We start from the raw sequence: 24369 nt of genomic DNA on the forward strand, positions 1-24369 counted from the left end.
AGACCGGCGTGGAGGTGGCGCGTGGTGCTTAAGAAACCTTTCATCAAGCTTACCACTAGCCTGTGGTGTCTGCTCCTCCTGTGGCCAGTTGATGATGAGCTTAGCCACGGCTCTAGTCACCACCTCCAGCAGCACGTCATAGTCGGGCGCCGCCTGATGACGCCGCCCCGACACCCGGAAGTCATCGTCCACTACGCTGAGCACGTCCGCCTCCTCGGAGTCGGATTGCTGCAGCGTCTCCGGATCCAAACCGTGAGCGGGAGAAGCCGAGAACGGGCTCCCGAACGAGGAAAGGAAGCATCGGAGCCAGCGGACGAAGGTCAGGAAAAAGCCTCAGCTGTCCCGAAATCCTCCGACAGATCACGCTGTGAACCCCATGAGTGAAGCCACCGGGCCGCCTCAGCGGCCGCAGGGCCCGCGCCGCGGGGAGAACACATCCGGCCATCCTTGGAAAAGAGAGCCGTGCGGGTACTGAGGTCCCGCATGGCTCTCTCGCAATGGCCGCAGGCAGCCACCTCGAGAACTGCCTGGGCGTGCTCCATCCCCAAACATGAGACACACATCTCATGAGAATCTCCATCCGTGATGTACCGAGGGCAAGAAAAAAACACACCTTCTGTACATCTGGTTGCCAGACATGCTGGTAGACTTCTTCTTCAGGTAAGACACACTGCTTGTAGGACTGGAGCTTTCTTCAAACAACATACAGAGCGCCTGCTGAATAGAAAAAAGCTAATGATGAGTGTGTACAGGTGTGCTTTATACTCCTCCGGTTATTCCGTCACACCTTACCGTTCTAGCAACAAGCCAATAGGATTGGAGCGATTTCATTCAAAGGGGAACCAGTTGACACACAGTGAACCTGAGGCTTTTGGGGCCCGTAGGAGTTTGGGACAAATCACCCACTTTGCCCAGTTGGTAATTCAGCCTTGCACATTATCTTGCATATGACAACAAAGTCACATTATTTTAACTGAATCAATACTTTCACCTCACTCTTTTGGTATGTACACCAGTACTTTTAATGTCTTGACACCCAAAACCGATTCTCAGTGGTGGAATGTAAGTACATTTACTTACTAGTAGTACAAGTACTCAAGAACTGTAAACTTTTTATAGTTATGCTACCTTATACTTTACTATACTATACTTTTAACTATATTTCAGAGGGAAATATTGTACTTTCCACTTAATTTTTTCACAGCCATTTTACTAGTTACTTTTAAAATTAGGATTTTCCATAAAAACATATGTTCAGCTAGTAAAATATGATGCATTGTGAAAGACATAACAACAAACAGTACATAGTTGTTTAGTGCCACATACAATGTATTATTAGTATATTAAAACTATGCCTACATGAGTAATTTGACTTGTGATAATGTGTTTTTACTGCTGATTCTTCATGGCTTGCACATTGAGTTGCAATTTTAACATCTGTGAAAATGTGAGAATGCCTATTTGAGAAATTAAGGATTAAATGTCTACACAAATGTGTTTCTCAACTTTCTTTTCCAGTACACAAATTAGCAATTGCTGGTAATGATCTTAGTATTTTTAGTATATCTTTTGTTCAATATTTTGTCTTTAATGAAATGTTGATATAAGACATTTGAGGTAAATGAGTCTTAAAAGCAGTAAATTAGCAGCCTGTAAATCATATGGTATCAAATGTGGTAATCCAGAGTCCTGAAACCAAACATATTGCATCTGTTGGGTGCATGTCTTTATCTTCAAAAGCTTTGAGTGGAACCATGCTTAGTGTGATTTATCCAAGATTGATATGGTTAAACAGTAACTCACACTGAGGTTTAGCAGAGTGACCCAATAAAAGTTCTCTCTTGAACAATATTTACAGAATAAGGACTGCCTGTCAAAAACTAGAACTGAGTATACTGTAATTGTAATGTCTACATATTATTCTAAATGCTATCATAAAAAATTCTCTTTTTCTTTCAGAAGAGTATTTGTTGACACATCATTTTCATCAGTAAAGTTACACATAAGCACCAATTTACAATGGTCTTAGAAAACCAGCATTGATTTAAGTGGTATGAACTACAGTATCATGAAAAGATGAGTAAGTAAGTAAGTGTTTCATTTACTTTGTTCTACCTGAAAAGTCCAAACTATGAGTGTTTTTTTGTGTTCATTACCCTTTTGATTCCCTTTGATTCCAGACATTCACAGAAGGCCTCACCAACCAGTTGATTGGCTGCTACGTGGGCTCTCTGCAAGAGCCTGGCTGTGTTCTGGTGCGACTGTACGGCAGAATGACAGAGCTCTATTTGAATAGGGACCGGGAGATGGATATGTTCCAGGTCTTCCATGCTCACGGGTGTGGTCCACAGATCTACTGTAGCTTCCAGAATGGCATCTGCTACGAGTTTGTTACAGGAGCAGTGCTGGATGATGAGATGCTCCGGCAACCCTCCATCTACAGGTCTCTGCCAGAATAGCTTTCAATTTCTTTCTTTTGTAAAGTTGATTCGATCAGAGATGGTGTGCAGAGCATATCTGTGCTTTGTTTGGGAATGTCCTGGTTCACATTGCCACATTTATACATTCAGTCAATAAACTGCCCTGTTCAAGTAGCAATTGCCAGTGATGACCCTCGTCCAAAGTTACAATTTGGTCATAAAAGGGCAAAAAGTTTATATAAGAGTTCTTCTGTCTTCAGAGTTGATTGACTGAGAGTTAATCATCCACATTAATTTGTCAGAAGTTTTCAAAAACTAAGTTTGCCTTACAAGATGATACATTTTATTTATTAAAGGGAAGATAAAAAATATATATTTCATATATGTTTCAAACTGGAATAAAATAGGAAGAACACTTTATACTGTTATATCATATAAATATGCAATATTTTTTAATTTTACATTTATTATTTATTAATACATATATATTATACAAAAACAACATGTTCACTAAATGTCGTAATGACTTGTGAATGCAGTGATGTGGCATAACATTGTGGTATTTATTATTTTAACAAGACTGGTTTGACTATTTAATCAATTTAAACATATGGCAATTAATATGTCTGTGTTACCACAGGGTTAACATAGGTTGCATGTAGTGGGAAGGCTGGTCATACAATGGCATCAGTATCAGAAAAATACAAAAATAATCAAATAATGTTGATGGCTGTTATTTTCAGGTCCATTCTAGTGGTTGAACTGTATAAATTCAACAGGTTTATTAAGAGTAATGTGAACCTGTGGTCATTTGTTTTCTAAGAAAGCAGTTAGAGGTCATGCGTGTGTATATATTTTGAACATTTCAATTGTGCTGATGCTGGTGTTTTAAAAATGATTTCAGTTGCCATGTTTCATGTTGAGCAATGTTATTTACTTGTGCCCCTTATTTCACTCATCATCCTCATGATAACAGTCCAGCGTCATTATTCTCTCCACAGGACAGTAGGACACAACACAGTCAGCCAAGGCTGAACAGCCAGGGCCATGATACACATCAATCACCTTGCTCTGCCTGAAACCCTCTGTAGGGAATACCCAGAAAACTTTATGTCACCACTAAAATGCCTTGAGAATGAGCACTCAAGTAGTCAAAAGGTCATGAATGCAACAAGGCCCATTTTTTGAAAACAAGGAACAAGATAAGGGTGCTAAATGGAAAGGGAGTTGACTTCTACTCTGATAATGGTTGTTTGTGCAATAACAGCATCAGCCAGGCTCATCTGAGAAAATGTTTTCTCTTCACAGATTGATCGCAGCAGAGATGGGGAGAATCCACTCTATCCAGCCAAAATGTGGTCTCCCTGTTGAACCTCTACTCTGGACAAAAATGTCCCACTTTCTCACACTGATGCAGAGCAGTATCAACAGCAGCCCAGATGAGCAGTGGCGTGCAAAAAGGTCTTGATAAAATGATCTCAAAGTATTTGTATTTTAAATATCACACATCTGAGCATGACATGTTCCTTAATATTTACAATCCAATACACCTTGTCACAGGTGCCATGAGCACCTCAGAAATAACTTTGCTAAGACAAACTACATAACTAAGTTTTTTACTATAAAATTTAGTCTGGAGGACAAACGAAGAAACTGATGTTAGCTTGACCAAGAAATATTTAATTGAGGACATGACCTGCCACCTAACTGTAGAGTTATAGATATAAAAAGAAGCATGACTCTGCATCTGTATGGCCTATTTATCACCTCAGATGTATTAACAACAAGATTTTGGTACAGTGAAAATCTTTCTGAGGGACAGTAGGGAATACAGATGTCAGACCAAATCTACCACATGTATGTTAAGGGTTTAGGTTTAGGGGTTCACAATGCCCTAAAATCACAAGAGAGAGGCAAACCAGCGAGGTACTTTAGTCAATCAGACAGGCATTTTATTTGTGCTTGGGCCTATTAAAGATGATCTTGAAATTTTGAAATGTTTCTCTTATGTACTCTAAGATCCTGAGATATGGTGTGGTTAAATAGGGGAGCAGGCAGCTGATCAGATCCTTGTGTCTTGGTAGGGATTCTGGCGTGTGCTGGTAGTGGACATAGTGTGGTTGAAGAGGGGAACAGGCAGCTGATCAGATCCGTGCGTCTGGGTGAGAAGTCTAGCATGGCGGGTAACAGGTCAGGTCTTAAGCACAGCAGGAGATTTTCTAAGCACAAGTAAACAAACATGAATGAACAGGTTCAAGATCTAACACACAGAAACTAAGTGCAAATGTGGAGGGACTGGTTAAACGATATCTGCTCTAACATATCCAACGAAGGTTAAAATCAAGGGCAACTGGACTTGGTTGAAGATACTGGAAAATGTGTTACTGCTCTAACATAGCATAACATAACACTAATATGTCCGCCTAACTAGCTTAATGCCAACAGTACTAATCTAATCCAGCTTTACTTCAAAATCCACATTATCAACAAACAAATTTAGTCTGAGGGGTTACAGTTTACATTAAAAAAAAGCTACATTGACGACAACTGTTTTTATCATTGGAAACAGCATTATGTGCTGTGCAATAATGTAAAGCTTGACAGGTGTAGCAATGGAAACTGGTCCTAGTGAATGGTCAATTATCCTGTCAGGTGTAGGACATGTTCAAATTAATGCATGTATGCATACTGTACTAGAAATTACATTTAAACAAATACCTATTGAGCTGGCTTTGGGATGCTGCCTCAGTGGTAGACAGTCATCCCTTTGATAGAAACCAGCAACATTTTCCACATCTTTATCTTTCAGACAGCAGCACTTTCACTGATGCCTTATCATTTTCTCACATACCAAATGTACATTTCTTAAACCTGCCCACAGTGCTCCTATCCACCCATACATTGTCCTTTAAGTAACTGAACAGTTAGTGCTCGAATTTTGTTGGCACATCCACCTCTCTCACCATGTGGATTCATTGTCATTGGTCAGAGGGACGAGGCGGAGGAGTGGCCTCCGTGGCAATGACATTGCGTTATCTCTGACAGGGTTCACAGGGTGAGAGGTGAGAGGGCCCTTCCAGACACTACAAAGAAACAGACCTAGGCCACAAGCTTCCTGCAGAGCGCTCCCTTATCGGTCAAATGTTCAACCTTGTTTATGTTTACAGCAAAAGGGTCAGAAGTCCACACAAACTGTAACAGGCCCAGAGTCTCAGAGTCGCTTCAGAACAACTGGAGTTTCATCTTTGAGTTTTATAATGTGAGCAATGTGAGTATTTGACACTGGAGTGAGTCATCCATAAAGAAAGGGACTGTGGAGAAGACTTTTATGATAAGAAGTTTTAGCTTCCTGGATTCAGATCTAAGAGCAAGCCAGTGTGAGTTTTCTTTGTCATCAGCAAGACAAGAAACACACAACTATTCTAAGTCAGTATTTTCTGTTTTGTTTACTTTTTCAAAATAAATACATTTTTACAGCACTTGCATTATTAAGCTAGGGTATTTTGTTATTTTCTGCTGTGATGAATCAAGATATTACACACTCTAATATGCATCTACAGAAGCTGTCTGCACCTCATTTAGAGGCCCAATAGATGGTGCTATATTGTGAGACATTTGTGTGACTGAGTGGCTTGACATGGTCTACTGCTGCTCAAACACATACAGAACATACAGAACAACTCAAAATTATCAGAAAAATATCAATAATTTAAATAAAGGATATAAACAATAATGAAGAGTGTTGGATAAGGACTGCTACAGCTCAGATCATTTATGAGATTTGAGATTTAAGAGATTAATTTATGTTTAAATATCTGTATATGTGACATGACGATCACACATACCCTTAAACAGAAGCACAAAGAGACAGAGAGGATAAAAATAAAAAGCAAAAAGGAGTTTAAACAGGCATCAGAGAAACTTTTGTACTTGAGGATGTATGAGTGCTGGTATGAATATGATCTTCAGAGGAAATGGTAAAAGAAAGGCAGAGAGAGAGCAGGAAGAGGCTGCACCTGCAGAGGAGGTCTTCAGCTCTCAAGCCACCCGCTGTGCAAAGAGAGAGATAGATACAGAGAAGAAGAGAGCGAGAGAGGGGGAGAGGGGGAGAGGGAGAGAGCCAGGGAGCGAAAGAGGCTGCAGCAGCTGCAAGGTTCGGAGAGAGAGTGCACAGTAGAAGTCAGAGATGGGAGAGAAAAGAGAGAAAAGCAATGGAAAGCAAGAGTGCAACCTCTTCTTCTCCAACAGGCCCCCTGCTATGTCTCCCGTTTGCACTCCCACGAATTGCATAAAACTGCTAAAAGGGGAAAAAAAGAGAAAAATCAGCAGTGCTCGGTTGGTGTTTGAAATCATATGTAAATAAGGCACATTGATAATGAAGCGCCAGAGGAGGAAATTCCACTAATTACCTTACAGAGACTTGACAAGAAGCAGGAGGCGAATGTACTTGACGTACTGTTTCTCATGAAAAGGACAGAAAAGAGAGAGGAAAAGATCTGATGGCAAGGCGACAGGTTTCCATTTAAAGTCAATGGGAGTCTTTCATTTAGCTTTCAACTATCGACTATTAGCTTTCTGACTAATCGTGGGTTTGTTAAAGTGTGTTAAGTTAAAGGAATGGATGAGTTTAAAAGGAATCAGGGTGATTCACCATATAACCGTGTGTTTTAATTCACATTAGAGAGGAGATAGATAAATTATGCATGTCAGAGGGGGTTGATTTTAAATAATAGAATGATTGGCAAGTAGCTCTAAATTAAACACTGACTATATTCTAGGTCTTCCTATTTTGAAAATGCAAGTTGGAATTCATATTTACAGTATTTGCACAATTTCAGTTGACAATAGAATAGATAATAGAATAGAAGTTAAATAATTAAAATAAAACTTTTTCAAAAGATCCAAATTGAAGCAGGAAACAGCTACTTTAAAAAGAATATATATATTTTTGCATACTTGCTTGCAGGTACACAGATGGATAGTTTAGATCTCAACATACTTTTATTCAATCAGTCCTTCCTTGATCTGCCTATCCACAGAAGGAAGGAAGACTGAGTGAATGGACTAGAGGAAGATAATATATAAAAATGACTTGTTTTGATAAAGATGTGTAGGAGGAGTTGTATAAGGCATCAGAGCCTCTGTGTCAGGACTATAAACAAGGCTCTGCTCCTCTGCTTTTATTGTGCGTTCCTCACAGGCATCACTAAATTATGTCTACAAGTGTGTATAGTACCGGAGCATCTGTTTGTTCCCCTTCGAATAAATAGGTAGTGTTTAAATTACACTGTTTAAATGACCCTCTTATCGTGGCCTGGTGACTGAAAAGGAAACATGAAAATTAATTAGAAAACAGATGCTTGTGCAGCATTTCTTCCAGGTGCATTCTGCACTGACGTCCAAGGACATTAGTGCCTTCTTTGATAGATTGAGGAATCAACAGAGTGAAAACAAGGCATGTAACCTCTCAATGAGGCTCGCCGATCTCCTTCAGTTTACAAACATGTTGCTCTGAGAAGAAAAAATGTAGAGTTCATGACAAAGTTGATCTTCCATATCTGCATTCTTTCAGAAAACTGTCTTACTCCCTCTGACAAAGTTGTGCCATCAAAGTTGTTTTCCCTTAATTTATACATGCTTAGTTCCATTTTTTTCCCCATTTAGCTGCTCTATATTTATGTATACATTTTCTTTATGTAATACTACTCTTTGTCAAATAGCCAAAAAAAACACCAACCCATGGAGAATCCTGAAGGCCAATATTTTAAGACATGAGTAACTATGATCAAATCAAGGATTTTTAATTTTAAAAACTGTCCTTTGAAAAAGTTGCAAGAAGCCTGTGTTTTTTCTTTAACAGCTTTTATCCATGGTTGACAACCCTCTAAAACAGCATTTACAGTAGACAACTAAGTAGACACCAACTCTGCTGAAATCCATGGTTGACAACCCTCTCGGGTGAACAATTCTTAAAGGCAGGTGAGTCACCATGTACAAGGGAAAATTCTAGGATAATTGATTCTCAAAAAGAACATTTGAAGAAGTAGTTAGCAAAAAAACACAATAGTACCACTTTACAATGAGGCATACTTTCTAGTTAGTTACTATAATTATTGAGCATGTCCTTTCTTCTTTGTCATTTATTCAATTTATTCAACTAGCTGGTTTTTTTTACACTTGTTAAAGCACTTTGTAACTTGTTTTTGAAAAGTGCTCTACAAATAAGGATTATTATTATTATTATTATTAATTGTGAACTCTTCCTGTGTCCCATACTTGGTGGGGAAATGTAACACATATATTTTCTCAAGAACTGTGCTTAAGTATATTATTGAGGAAATTGTACTATACTTCAGGGCTTCCATTTTCAGTTGCTTTTACCTATACTACAAATCAGAGCAAAATATTATGTTTTAATTCACTACATGTATCTGTAAGAAATAGTTACCAGTTACTTTGTTGATTAAAATTTTACTCACAAATGACATATGACAGACATATTGTTAGAGGTTAAACTACCCAACAGTCTATAAGGTAGTTGAAATATGCATCACTAACAATATTCCAATAATATAATATATAACAATGCAACAATCATAGAGCCCATTTGTCTGCAAAACAAGTACTTTTAGTTTTGACTTAAACTACTTTTTTATTTACCCCTTTAATGGATTTTTGCCAAAGATGGCCAATTACGTGATAATTGCCGAATAATTATGATAGCTGTCTTATGGGTCTAAATCACGAATATGGTGTGAGATGAAGACAGTATATTCCATTATCCATCCATCCATCCTTTCTAAAGGCGAAAGGCGGGGTACACCCTGGACAGGTCACCAGTCTATCGCAGGGCTATTCCATTATCCCACTTAGACTAATTCTGTAAGCTTATTGGTGGTATATTTGTCTGATTCATTGATTCAAACTAAAAGCTGAAGCTCTTGTCTTTTTGCAGCTTTTGGAATAAAGCATCATGCACTGGCATAAATTTGATATATGCAATTTATTGACATCACCTTAAGCGACTCTTGGGTGTTAAACTTTGGCTGCCAATGTGCCCAATTGCCTTTTACAGTACAGCTATGAATCAAAGACACCCTCTTTCATAAAACATTCCTCAAAATGTTGGACCATCTGGCCTTTTAGTTGTGACTTAAACTACTTTTTTACGAAAAAATTTAATTTCAGTGTTTTTTTACCTCTTACAGCCCTGCGGCTCTACGAGAGGTGCCCAACTTTGAGACTTTGTCGGTTGAAATGGAGTCATTGAAGAGACACCTCTCTCATATTGACTCGCCAATTGTCCTCTGCCACAACGACCTTCTGACAAAAAACATAATCTACAACCACAAAGAGGGTGAGGAACTGCTGTACACATCACTGACATTGGAAAATGTGGAAAAAAAGATATATTATTATTATTTTCATGTGGAAATGTAACAGATTTCCATCACTGGGAAGCAATAAACCAAGTGAATAGTATTATACTAAACTAAACTAAACTCTTTAACTGTATCTTTGTGAATAAAAAGTCTCAGTCTGTTACTTAAGCTAATGTTAAAATACATTCTTCTTTTCACCACTTTGAAATAATGCAGTTCATAGAGTCTTCATTTCTTTGTCCTTGATTTTACATAGTCGGATGGAGAAGCAAACCTTTGCACTACTGAAAATGGGTTCCAATTTTGTTAAATATCATACCTCGTTACTAGCATCCTTTGATTATGATATTATTTCTCCCACATATTTTACAAGAATGGCCCAGAGACTTTGTCAGTTAAAATGCAGTCATTGGCTCATGGTCCATGGTGACTCTCAGTCAAAAGAGACTCCTTGTTCCTTTGACTCACTCAAGGTTCTGTACTGTCAATAAAAGAAGGGAGTCATTTATAGGCCTATACCTAAGATGTGTTCATCGTGTTGTCCTGGTAACTGCTGCTGCTTTCCCTTTCCACCCCCTACAGGAATGGTGAAATTCATTGACTACGAATACGCCGATTACAACTACCAGGCCTTCGATATTGGCAATCACTTCAATGAATTTGCTGGTAGGTCTGTGTTGTGATGAAAAGAAGTTCAATTTGCCTCCAAATCTTTTTTTCACGGCCAGAACATAATGTTGAATATTGAATGAAGTAGAAGTAGTGTACAGTATGTGAAATGCAGAATCATTGTCTAGTTTGTGCTGTCTCTATGACTACAATATAATTTTATATTTCTGCCATCATGTACCATGAAATTATGTCCTTCTTCTGATGCTGCCAAGACAAATTGCTTTATCCAGTATGCATTCTGCGTGGTGTTAAAAGTGGCTTTGATGTACCAGCTGTGTCACAGTAAAGCTTTAGAGGGTTAATTCAAACATTAGTGGAGCAATCATTAATTTAACACTTCTAGATGCACCATATCATGTCAGCTTTCAAGTCAACACTTGCCAACTCTAAATGATTGTAACTGAAATAATGTCAGAATTATAGCTATGTTGTGCAAAGTTGGTCTAACTCCTAAATTTTCATAATGCCAAATTATGGCTGGAATGTCATGCTTAAAATTGTTCATATATTTGGCTTATTTTGTGACATAAATATATAACATATAAATCTCATTTTCATTTCATATGTTCCTGTTAATAAAGTTCAATTTTAGTCAATTATCAAAATGGATTTACTTTTCCTTTATTTGCACCATACAGATCTCAATAAGTTTTTCAAATCAGAGATGTTGCACATGTCAACCAATTTCCATGCTTCTATCTTTCTGGTACTGTGTACAATTTAATATATAGTATGCAGTTGGGGAGATGTTATTTTCGGTTTAGTTTAAAAATACTCTGTTACAAGTAAAATCCGTACATTAAAAATTACACTTAGTAAAATTTTACTATTTTACTGTTAATAAATTATTATGGATGGTGTACTGATGTGTAACTAGCATTAAACTGTTGCATTTTGACGTGGAGCTAATTTAAACAATTTTATATATTATTGATTAGTTTTATCCATAACAATGCATCATATTATATAAGCTTATCCTTATGTTTTTTATGTTCACTCTTGATTTGAATGTGACTAGTGAATGAACTGTCAAGTAAACGTAGTGAAGTAAAAAGTGCAATATCTCACTAAGGTTTTTCATCCGTGCTGAAGTGAAGGTGCTGTCATCCAGTCTCCATGCTACTTTGCTGTAACTTGTGCGTGTTATGTTTATGATGTTTGTCACATTATGTTCACCGAACAATTTATGTGGAAAGTGTTGACTCAAGAGATGACCTGATGTATCACTGTAGCAAATCTTCAGAACTATCAGCTAGTTTAGCTATTGTGTTGAATTTTAACACTGATAGTAGTTCCGCCAACATGAGTATGTGCGTGTTTTTGTGTTGAAGGTGTAAATGATATTAACTGCAGCCTCTACCCAAGCCGTGAGCTGCAGAGGGACTGGCTGATGGCCTATCTGGAGAGTTACAAGCAAAGCACAGGGCATGAGGTCACTGTTACAGAGGCAGAAGTTACGCAGCTCTACATTCAAGTCTGCAAATTCTCACTGGTAAGTGTCTGCTGCTACCGACTTTGTTGAAATGTTGAAATATGTCATTATGTAGTGCCTCAACACTTTGGAAGGACTTTGGAAAGTGACAAATCTCTCAGCAGCTATTTCCTTTTTTAAGTCCTGCTCTTGGAGCGACTCAAATATCTCAATATTATGAGATTAGTGTGTGCATTTCAACAATATCCATATGTGTGTAGACCTCTGAAATGACAGGGCGGCAACACCTCACCATCACATTGTAACAATTTACTTTTCCAGCACCCAGAAAAAAAAAACTCCCCAAAGAAAACCAAACCTGACCCACCACTGTTCAAAGTTTGATGGACTCCATCTGAGTAGATTAGAAACTGCCGCATGGAAAAATGAAAGACAGCAGCCAAAATTATTTTTCTTATAACCACAATTTTCATTCTTTGGTGGCTCAAGTGGTGCTGGGCTATCTGTCTAAAAGTGCTTTCATAGCTCAACACAATATGCAGAATTGTCCTTCCAATTTTGGGGTGGTGTGAATGTCTCTTGAAATAGCCCAGAAGTGATGAGGAAGCATATTACTTTTTAAAATAACTTGCACCTTGGCCAAAAAATGGGGAGAAAGAAGTGAGAGAAGGGAAAAGAAATAAAGCCTGGAATGGAGTGAGAGAGGCGATAACATCATGTTGATTGAAATCAGATTTTCTATGACAAACCAAGGAGGACTCTTGACATGAGGGAGAAGGGAGAAATTGATCACTAACGCTAAACAAGCCAAGTTTCCAGCTCGACTCATTTTGACAAGCTGTGTGTCAAAGTGAGGGATACTGAGCCTGATAACTGAGAAAATCACAGGGTCTATTTTTCATAATTTCAAGGAATTGAACTGAAACTTCTTATTTTAACATTGCCACACTTTATTAACTTTTTCATCAAAGCATTACTTGTTTTTCCTTGGGACGTGTAAAGGCCCAGAGACAAAAAAAACTACATCCAATATTTCTCTTCTGTTGTTATGATATGAAACATTACGATGACCTAAAAACATGATTCCTCTTAGAGCTGATACCATCAGGGCAACAATTTTGAAAATCAATTAATTGTAATTTTTTGAGCAGAAATACCAAAAATGTACCCATTCCAGCTTCTTAAATCTGAAACTTGCTTATTTTCTATGATAGTAAATCAGCCCAAGATGTTGTGATGATGTGAATTTTCACTATTTTCTAACATTATCAGATTATTTGCTAATGAAGACAATTGCTATTTGCAGCCCTAATCCATTTCCACCAGAAGCGGCACAGTGAAAGCTGTGTCCACACAATTTTGACCATTTATTTGCACTATACAGATGTTTAAATGGTTTTACATCACATCTGGTTGAACCAGCTGATATAGTTGATTATGTGTAACTGGCTTTGGGGGAAAAATAGCAATAATTATCAATTCAGTCTGATGCCTTTTAGTGTTATTGTGATTTTTGGTATTCCTTTTTTATGAATTGGATTAAATGACATTAAATCCTTTTGTATCACTTTCATTTCACTTGGTAATTGCTTGGAATAATCAAACTACATTGAATTAATACAATAGTTAAGTCTCAGTAGATGCGAATACAGATGAATAGTAAAAACTCAGGAACCAAGGAAACCAGTCTGCACTGAAGCAAGCTGTGTGGCTCCGCTGTGTGGCATCGACAAAGGCTGGCCAGTTGCCAAAGCTCTGCGGCGTGAAACTGCCTCCTTCGAACCATAATCCCTGGCAAACTGTGCCAAGATGCAGTGGGGTCATTACGACTCGTCCTCTCCTCCACAGGGATCCCCCCGTGATGTCGAGGCTAGAGCCTGCGGCTCTGTGATGTCACTCGCCACACGTCTCTCATCTCCGTTTTTCTCAATGGCTCCCTGTCACTGATGGTCTCTGCTTAGCGTTAGACTAATGATCTCTTAATGGAGAGCAGTTATTAATCATAATGGAAACACACTCAATCTCTCTCTCCAACTAAAGACAAAGATTAGAGATGAAAATCTGCCAGGGAGGGGAAAAAGCCAAGGGAAAACCGCACATTGCTCTTCAAGTATTTCATTCCACCCTTTATTTGATTATCAAATAAAAATGTGATTATATCACTGGGCCACAGAACAGAGGCCTGTCTGGATCTTATTAGGACTTGCTATTAGTGGTCCTTCCATGAAGATTTACAATAAGGGTGGAGAACAACAGAAATTTATGGAGGCATTGGAAGTCTGCAAGCCTAAGTGAGCAAAGCCATTAAGGAGGGAACCATTCAATACAGAGGTTTGTCATTCTGACTGAGCAGCGTGCAACTGGCAGGCAGCAGCAGCAGCAGTTATGGAAGCAGTTATAACAAGACAAGTGGGGGTCACTGAAGTGTGGTTTACAGTTTTGCTCTATGGCACAGTGAAATGTAGCAAAACATCAAAAAACAACAACGTTGAAAATTGATGAAACTGGAACTAATGAATTTAGAACAATCAGCACCACATATTTTAATAGGTGTGCAAATACCACAAACTTAATCCAGATTTTTACACTTTTGAAACATATTCCAGTCCTGTCGGAGTATCATGGACTAGCTGCATCAAAATAATAGGTCTGTCACTAAATAAGATTGATCCAATTCAGTCTTTGTCAGCTAGCATTTGCCCTGTTAAAGCCTTTTGAGCAAGACACTGACATCTGACCCCACTGTGACCTCCCTGCAGGAGGGCAAGAAGAATTGTGCCTTTGAAGCTTTAATTGGATCGTTCATGTCAGGCACACATTCTTGTAGCCATTCCTTTAAAGACAACATCAAGAATTAAACTGAGCATGCAGACCATCCCAGAAATGTGGCCGATTAGTTCCTCTGTGCAAGCAGCTTGTTACGACCTATATTTACGTATATTGTTAGGTGGTGGGAGGCAGGGGTGATCAGATGGAGGACACAGAACTTTCACCCAGGACACTACTGTTCGTGTTGTGAAACAACAAGTCAAATGTTGACTCATTTTAACTAAAGCAACATCATTTGATTTACTGATGTGACATCCGTAACTAAACTTACCCAAACCATGATCTTTTCCTAAACCTAGCAAAACTGCGACAGTTTCGTGAGCCACGTGACGTAACTTAACTTAACGTAACCATGATGATGAAGGTCAAGTATGCTGGTATACTCCAACAGTCACATGCCATTTTGAGAATCACTGCCAAACAACTTATTCGTCGTTTAAGTCGTTTAAGTATGAGAATGTGTTTGAGCATTCAAAACAATCACTGTATGTTCTTTAATGTTACTGAGGTAGTTTTAAAACACCACACACACGCACACACACACTGTCAAGGATTTTTTTCAAATTAATTACTACCTCAAATGCATTACTCCTTCACAGAAAAAGTATTTTTTACTGTTATGTATCACCTCAAGGAAGTCTGAAGTCTTGTCAAGTATTTTCATTTTGTAATAAAATTAATATAAACCATAGTCTGTGTAAAATATGGACGTAGTCTCTGTGACGTCACCCAAAGGTTTCTGAAGAGCGATTGTAAAGCTCATTGTGCGTGGGCCGTCTCCATCTTGGCAGTGCCTGACTCACCTAACTCCGAGCTAATCCAAAAATGGGCCAAGAGGCAGAACGAATGTAGCCTGGTTGCTGTGACTAGCCACCTGTGACGGTGTTCTGTCGATTTATGCTACCTATCGAGATGTGCTACTTAGCGGTTCTGCGCATGTGTAAGACCCACAAGCGTGGTTTGTTTCCACGGCCATAAATCTGTGCAACCTTACTGTTGGGAATGCCGTCGAGAAAGTGGCTGATCAACATCAAATAGAAAAAATCATAATCATCATCAGAATACGCTACCCCTGATATCTTAAATAAAGATGGCATAATATAGTATTTCAACATGATCCCCATCTCCTTACAGGACACATGAGTGAGTAGTTGTGCAACATAAAATGATTCTGTAATGGGAGCATTATTTGATAGGGGATATTAGTCAGAATACGCTACCCCTGAAATGATGTTATAATATAATCAAAAAACAGAAGATGTCGTAATACTGTGAGAGTTATAACTTTATGGGATTGAAAACATAAGGTAGCATTTTTCGATAGGGCAGAGCGACTTGATAGACTGTGCGCTACGGTAGCCTTTTTCGACAAGGCAGCATAGATCGTCAGAACAACGGCACCCAACTGTCACTTAAAGCAGCCATGTCCTTAATTATGCATAACGTTAAGCCTTAATATATTTTAAATTGGTAAGTTAAAAAAGTCACCCCCATTGCAGTTATCATGAATGGGGAAATTAGCTATAAAAACCAAAACCATGTTTTGTAGCCAGCTTTAAACATGTTTATTTCTGTTGTAAAGTTGGGCATTTTCACATGGGGGTCTATGGGAAATTTTGGAGCCAGTCTCAAGTGGCCATTCAAAGAACTGGAGTTTTTGGCTCTTCATTATTCAGCCTGGAGATTACCACATGGTGAAAACCAATGGCTGGAAATGCAGAAAATATTAAAAAATAAAAAACACTACAACATGCTTTGACAACAAGTGTAGTTAGTAATACATCGTTTAAAACATGAAAACCACTGGTATGGTGCTGTTTTTTTCTTTTGTCTTCCACCAGGCATCCAACTTCTTCTGGGGTCTTTGGGCCATCCTGCAATCACAGTACTCCTCGATTGACTTTGACTTCCAAAGGTTTGTATTTCTGACAGCTTAAAGGTCCCATGAAATCGAAAGAAAAAACCTTTTCCATGTGGTTACCTCGTGTCCACAGTTGGAGATGTGTGTCTGCGTGTCACTTTGCATAAACGTTGTTCTAGTTTCCTAAAGTGCTACGGTTGTACCATTTTGTGCATCAAATGCTGCACAAAATAGACCTGTTGCATATTGTTAATATTCAAATCTACATCCTTTTGATATTAAGCACCACCTTCACAATACAAATTATGTCTTCGCTGCAATTTCATGGGATTACCTACTCACAAATGGAATAAAAATATTCTGTGTATTGATTTCAAGGACTCACTATATTATTGCATGTTTAGACAAACAAGATCTTCATTAAGATTGCCTGACAAAGAATTTGCTGGCAGAGAAATTGTAATAAAGGACTGGGAACTTGTGCCCAGAGTGTGGAAATATAATTTTTTTTCCAGCAGTGCTTCAAGATTGGTGTACCCAGAATCTGGCATAAAACAGGCAGGATAAGCACACTTCTTCTACTCTTCTTATCATTTTTAAAAGCAGACAAAAGTTTTACACGTGAACATCTCTGTTTTTCTTCACGTTTAAACCACAAATCATGAAAAGATGAAAGGGTCAGCTTTCACAAAGACTTTCGAAAGAAATCAAAACTAATTTCTTTTGTTTTAAAATGTATTATGATCCACATAGGGACTGGTTATCTTTAAACAAGTCCAGGAGACATTCCTCTCTACCAGCAACCAGACAATAAAGTTCAGGAGGGCGAAGTGTTTCCCTTCACTCCCACTTTTTCTTCCTTTCTCCCTTCTCTGTGTGCCCCACACCCGCCACAGTTGTGATCGTGATCCTAATCACTATTGACATATGGCACCCTCCCCTCTGTGTGGCTTTCTTTGCTCGCTTGCTAGATCAGCGACAGGGCCCCTGCCTCATTTCGATCTGGACCTCGGAGGAAATGTGATCCAGAGGGGGGCCGAGGCACAGAGGCACTATTGTTCCCATACCGTCGGTCCTCCCTTACATATACATCTCTCATCCCTGGCTGGGCCACATGCGCCTGCTAGACGTCTGTTCCTCTAAGCCGCCGGCTGAGGTTGTCCTAAAGTGCATGGTGAGGGTCGGGTTACCTTTTTTTAACTGGAGGGTTAAACTGAAGTGAGCACAGAGAGCAACAGTAACAATGGGCAACCAGGTCTAACATTTGAAGGCATCGCTACTCGGCTAACCGCTGTCCCCCAGTACACATCATTACAATATCCTTATTTCTTCTGCCAGCACTGCTTTCTGGATTCTTCATTGTTCATGCTGTAAGGAAAGAGACAATGTGGATGGCAAAGTTTGTCCTCACTTTTGTTTTCATTTATCTACACTGACGATGAGAACATAGGCTACCACAGTCACACTACGTAACCTTATGAGATTGTCCTTGACATTTGTTTAAATAGCATAAAGCAACCTACATTTACATTCAAAAGCAAAGCAGTAAGTAATGTTACTGTGACATTTTTATTTTGCTGCAAAAGTTTCTTACAAAGGAAGTTAAATTGGATGCATGAAGGCCAGGTCCCACAAGGGTTTTTGTACAATAGCTAACTCACACTTAGTAAGCAAGAACTTAGTAAGCCAGTTGGCTTTCCCCCCTCTTCAATAAAACTGACTGAAATGCTATACAATCCTGGCAACAAAATGCCAGGGGCATTACAGAGAAAATAGAAAGATGCTTGGGGAGCTAATATGACTGACTACCGCGTTAGCATGTCACAACGCTCTTTCTGACAGAACCTGTCAGTATGTTAGCTGTCATGCCAAAGAGAAAGTCAGTCTTTTCTAAAGAGCCCCATGAGGCTTGCTCCTTTGTAAAGTCCACGGTGTGCTAAGCGCTGAAATAATTATCTCCCACCCTGATAAAAACGCTTATGATGCATCATAAGTACATATATGTGCGTGAATTTGAGGCACTCTTAAGATTTAAAAATATGGTCACCCTATTAAAACATGTCAACATTTCTTGGAAAGAAGTAAGGAATGGCAAGAGATCAACATGGAGTCATTTGGGGTCCATGTTTCTGTTGCCTGCGATGTTCTCAAGCATATCATGCATCGTGATGCAGGGCTGTTAGTGTACAGTGAGTGAATCAAAGCCTTGTTGCTCAACAGCTGCCCGCTGCTGCTGAAAAAAGGGTTGAGAGGTGGTGAGATTGAACCATACAGTAAATTTGCCATTAAATTTACTGCAGAGTTGGTTGATCGTTAGCAGTGGGTTACAGCAAGAGACCGTTTTCACATTAAACATAGTAATTTCATTTAATTTAAAATATGATGATTAATGCAGCTTTAACCATAAATTACTTGTCATGACCACAAACTTACCCTTAGCTTAACCAAGCGGTATTATTTCTCGTAACATGAAAGACAACACACAGCTGCTTTATGCTTTTGTGATAACCACGTTCTTTTGAGGAAAGAGATAGGAAGTTAGAGTTAAACCCTGAATGTGTGTATGTGTGTGTGTTTCCTCTGTTATCCCTCTGAGCCAAATCTTTGCCGACTTCCCAACGAGTGACAGGCGTCGCCCAGGCCTTGTGCATTAACCAGGGCCAGATGTAAATGTGACAATAGGGAGCCACAAGGGGAATGCAAACCCGCCCTCCCTCTGCTGTCTCCCTTTCCTTATATGATATTATTCATGTGAAAGTGTCTGCGAGTCAGTGGTTTAGATTTGTGGATGTGTTGGCAAGGTGAGTCGTTATTTGACAAAGACATTATTATAAGGAAATGAACGAGGAGGCCCACTGTTTGGAATAGCCTGACTGCAAAATTGAGGGAATTGTGCACAAAAGGACATTGTGAAATGGAATACCTGCTTTGGAGGGAGTTCATTTTCCCCTACTTCTGCTAAATAGAAGAACGTCTCAGTTTCATCTCTGTTGATGATAAATGTTAAGCACGCTAGTTTTAGGTGTCTGCCTTAATAAAAACAGGGATGAATAGGATCCCCTGTGAAGGTTGCTGTTACTTTAAATGGGTATACTCAAAAATAATCTTACTTTTATGTTTAGCTTCTTTTTTGGATAAGCTGACATTGAAGCTCTTTTCACATTTTAATTTAACCAATGTCCGGTTTTCATTTTAAGAGTAGTGTTTAATTGTTTTTCACCTAGCTAGTGTGAAAATTTGGTACTCATAACTTATAAAGGGAAGTCTTATGTTCTAAATGCTATGTCTCTACATTTAGGGACATCTTACCTTCTTAAGAATAAAAGCAAATAATCATCTGACTGACAAATACATATAAAATTAATAGGACTAATTTTCACAAGCTATTTTTTAACTCTGTTGAAGTTGATGGAACTATAAAAAACACTTGTGATTGTACATTATGTTATAGGAGTGGAGTTTCCTACAAACGATCTTTAGTCAAACACAGATACACACACCCAACTGCCTAGTTGAAATTACTCACTTTAAAGTAACTCACAGAGTTAATGTTAATTGAAACCAGCTGATATGACCTGTCAACGCTGTCAGCGCCGTCATTTTAACCAGTGACAGTCTGGATAAAAATGAGAACCTAATGCTTGAATGTTTTGTAATTTGTAGATGAGAGCAGTGTGCTGCAACACTAGCAGGCTGAGGTGGACAAAATACAGTGTACAGTAAAGAAAGGATTAGCATTTGATTGGGATAATTTTAGCCAATACCGATCCATTAAAGAATCCTCAGACTGGTCCTGATGCTGATCCTTGGGATTGGCCTGGGACATAACTTGAACTGTATCATAGATTTAATGTTAAAAATTAATCTACAAATACTTTATTTTCTAGTTCTAGTTCTATAGCCTGTGTTTTGCTTAACAATTAACAGAAACTAATTTTGGAGGATGGAGAAATTTGAACAGCTTCCATATCTTTTCAGATTGAAAACCAGATACAAAGATTTCAGGTTTTCCAATCAGGTTTAGGAAGGCTTTCTTCTGTTCTCTGAGTGAATGTGAGAACTGTCAATCATCCACTGTAGCACATGGTTCATTTAAATTAAGTCTGTCCAGAGAAAACACCATTTGAGTGTCACCAAACCACAATTAGAGAAGTAAAAATTGTCTGCTTGCTTTAACAGGCTCACACCAAGAATTTCTGCTACCCAAAGTTTTTTATCAACTACTTTAAATGGCAGAGGTTAGAAAAATAATGTACCACGTGTCTTTATCAACAAAATCTAAAGATGACCCAGAAGTAAAGCAAAGAAACTACAAGAAAGAAACTATTTTAAGAAAGATCGCCAAGAGCAGACAACAGAAGCCAGACTCTGACACAATAATTAGAGAGCAGTTTTACCCAGAGATACAGGTGGGGAACAGAGTGATGGAATACAAGTAACTAAAAGGCATGTGTCAGAATTATCTTTTTGTCTCACTGAGCAATAAGAGAGAGAAAACTGATTTGGCATTGAGGAGTTCAGTGAAAGCACTGATTAAAGGACAAAGTCCTCTCTGTACCTCCATTTTCTGTGCTTTTGAAACTTCACTTAATTTCAAAGGGTATAGTATAATAGCCAAGGGCAACAGTGTACTCAGGCATCAGATTTATTGAAGCATTCGATAATATGGTTAGAAAAAATACAAAACCACTTTTCGCGCAGTTAAGTTCTGAAATGCACTGAGGCTTTGGCACAGCTTTCAGACTCAGTGCTTTATTGAATAGACACTTAACGCTTTATTGTTATGCAAGTTGTGCAAAGAAAAATCATAGTTCCTACCTTCTGTTATGAGCAGGGTCTGCAGTGTATGTTAACTTCCAACTGATGAATCTACATCTTTAAGATGTATGCCATTTTTGCTTTACATATTTTATATTACACCCGCCAAGGGTGAGATAGAGACATGTGATCCATATTATGAGACAGATTCTTATAATTACATTAAGTATGTTCTAGCTCAGTAAATGTTAGTCAAAGGCCAGATATGTCAGAGAACTTCAAGTAGTTAACATTATCTGCAACAAACATTAAATACAGACTGAATATTCAATTAAAACAATTAATAAATACATAAGTGATGTTTACTATTTAAACATTTTTCATATTTGTGAGTTGAATTGAGACACTTGCAATTTATGGGAGCACTCCCCCAATTTTACACATGAAGATCAGTTTACTGAAAAAGTGGTCGTGTAATATTGTCTGTGACTCTGTAGGAGTTTTGTCAAGTCTGAGAAATAAACCCTGATGATGTCATAGGGATGTCATCTGGGTCATCTCAGTTTGGGTTTGAGAATTCAAGATTTCTTGAGGCTTTTGACACTTTAGAGAACTATTTTAATGGAAAATTTTATAAACTGGGGACGTTGAGTTAGCATGTTCCAGGCATGGTTATTCGGATAACAGATGCTTTCCAGTTGCTTTGTGGGAGTATCTCAGTTTCTGCTTCTTTGATTTTGACCGTTCTTTTTTATATCTGTGGTTCACAGGTCCCTTAACTTTACAATGCTATATCGTTCAAGTACTATTGCTAACTCAAAAAGACAGGTGATGCCAGTTTTTTTAAACACTAATGAAGTTTTACCTGCATTTATTACTGTATTTCTACAAAAAGGACTGAAAGTTGGCAGACCAATTTCAAACGTACTGTTAAGTCCTCAGACTCAGGTAAAGACTCAAGTAAAACTTGGGCATAACTCAAATTATCTTAAGACACTATTTACAGGCACATACAAGATAGTCTGAGTTGTGTGTCATACTTGCCTGAAATGGGCAATTTTATTTTATTTATGTGTTGTCTATAGAATATTGTTGGGATAAGTTATTTTACAAATAAAAAATGGACATTCAGTTAGTTTAATTTGTGCTATTTTTAACATAATATACACCAAGACAAATAGGCCTGTAGTTCAATGAAAGCATTTTACTTTTTTGTATAAAAAAACAATCTTTAAATGCCTTGGACTAAGGTCATCACAGAGATAAAAAATGCATTTAAAAACAGATTTAATTATTTGGTCATTTCTTTATTTAAAACCTGGAGGAAAGAAGCCGGTGGGATGAGGAATGCCAGATAGGAAGAACATACGAAGTACATAGATTTTACAATATTTACTGAGAAATGTGTAGAAAAATCTGGTGTGTTCTCTGATAACTTTTTTGTTTTTTATTCTCCTCCCAGATATTCCATGGCACGACTCCGCTTCTACTTTGAGAAGAAAGAGGAATATTTTGGATTGACAATGAGTTAGAAACAGAAAAATAATGGACCAACAATTTTGAAATCAGAAGTAGCATTACCCTGCTCTGCAAGTCCAAAAAGAGTCCTTCTTTGCCACATCCTACAATACTATGTAAATCAATTGTGGAAATTAAGGCATAGAATAAGCTTATAAATGTGCTCCCCGTTGTTTGTTTTTTGAGGCAACAGTGTGAGTTAATATGTTTTGCTATCATTGTGATTTTTAAAATATTTGTTTTACCACAGTCAGTATGCCGATAAGCCCATTTGGCAAATCGAGATGAAGCTTGTGCCAGAAACACATTAATTGTTCCCACATTTAGCCGAGTCACATAAAGCCACAAAAACTGAGCCTGATCATAAAACCCATAAGAGGGTTATTTGCATGCTTATTCAGTGTTTACCACAGTTCTGATGGAAAACAAGTTTCCATTTCAACTTATGTACTGTACCAAGTATTACATTATTTAAAATCTTTCTCTTTCCCAAGGACTATTGTTGTAAAGCTGCTTACAGGACGATGACCATACAGTATATAACAAATTAAAAAAATTCATCAACAGTATTTAATTGCCAAATAGTGTGTAAGGACAATGCAAAAAGTGTTTGATTCTGAATTGAATTTGTGGGGCAATATACAGTATAAACCATGTGACAAATTGGTCCTAATTTCATTAGGTTGTGAATTACGTAGTCAGACATTTGTCCAAATTGCAAAGCAATTTCAGCTCCCAAAAATAAGCCCAAACTCATTGTAAAAGCATCTCTGCATACTGACTAACTGAACATGCTATTAATACACTTCTGTTTGGTTGCACCTCCAACAAACCCTTTTCACAGCGTTGAAGAAAAGCAAATAGAACAGCAGCTTATGGGTCTGTTAGATTTACTGATATTTCACTATAATCGTGCTGATTATACCTTCACTTTTAAATAAACTAACATTCTCTCTGATTCTCTCATTGAAGCAAAGTGTAACTATATTCATCTGTTTGCACAATTTATTTAATTTTCATTACTTTTTATACTACAGCATACAACAATAGGTAGATAGTGTACATCACATCAACATACTACTGATGATGTGATCACATTGTCATCTGTCCCATTGATGTGTTTAAAATTCTTATCAATGCAGTATGCAGTAATAGACAATGTACAGTATATATACTGTAACAGTATAATTTAATTTTAATGTTTAGCTGAACTAACAAGAGATTTGAGATTTTTCCTCTGGTTGGCCTGTCAAGGGACAGCCACTGTAAAACATCATACAGGAATTAACTGGAAGCTTTTATCATTAAACCTGAATCGTAGGCTTACCTAAATTTAAGTACTTGAAATGATGAGTTGAATGAATGTACTGTTAAGAGTTCACTGAGCTCATTAAAAGTTTCTAAAGAAGCACCATCAGCACATTAGCAGAGTTCCAAGCATGCATTGTTTGAGAGTTAAAACTCTCCGGAGTCTGTAGTTTGAAGAAAACATTGATG

The 24369-nt window shown here is 38.0% G+C and overlaps 1 protein-coding gene across 1 annotated transcript in view; it reads left to right on the plus strand.

Moving 5' to 3' along the window:
- The window catches only part of zgc:113516 (uncharacterized protein LOC541449 homolog), a 29213-nt gene extending 5370 nt beyond the window's left edge, over positions 1-23843 (plus strand). Inside the window, exons 2-8 of the mRNA XM_046037906.1 lie at positions 2181-2443; positions 3729-3881; positions 9629-9777; positions 10385-10468; positions 11806-11966; positions 16577-16650; positions 22817-23843. Coding sequence (XP_045893862.1) covers positions 2181-2443; positions 3729-3881; positions 9629-9777; positions 10385-10468; positions 11806-11966; positions 16577-16650; positions 22817-22886 — 954 coding nt within the window. The 3' untranslated portion in view covers positions 22887-23843. The remainder of the gene's footprint in view (positions 1-2180; positions 2444-3728; positions 3882-9628; positions 9778-10384; positions 10469-11805; positions 11967-16576; positions 16651-22816) is intronic.
- The last annotated feature ends 526 nt before the right edge of the window (positions 23844-24369 follow it).

The sequence above is a fragment of the Micropterus dolomieu genome, linkage group LG22 (genome assembly GCF_021292245.1).
Source record: "Micropterus dolomieu isolate WLL.071019.BEF.003 ecotype Adirondacks linkage group LG22, ASM2129224v1, whole genome shotgun sequence".
Lineage (NCBI taxonomy): Eukaryota > Metazoa > Chordata > Actinopteri > Centrarchiformes > Centrarchidae > Micropterus > Micropterus dolomieu.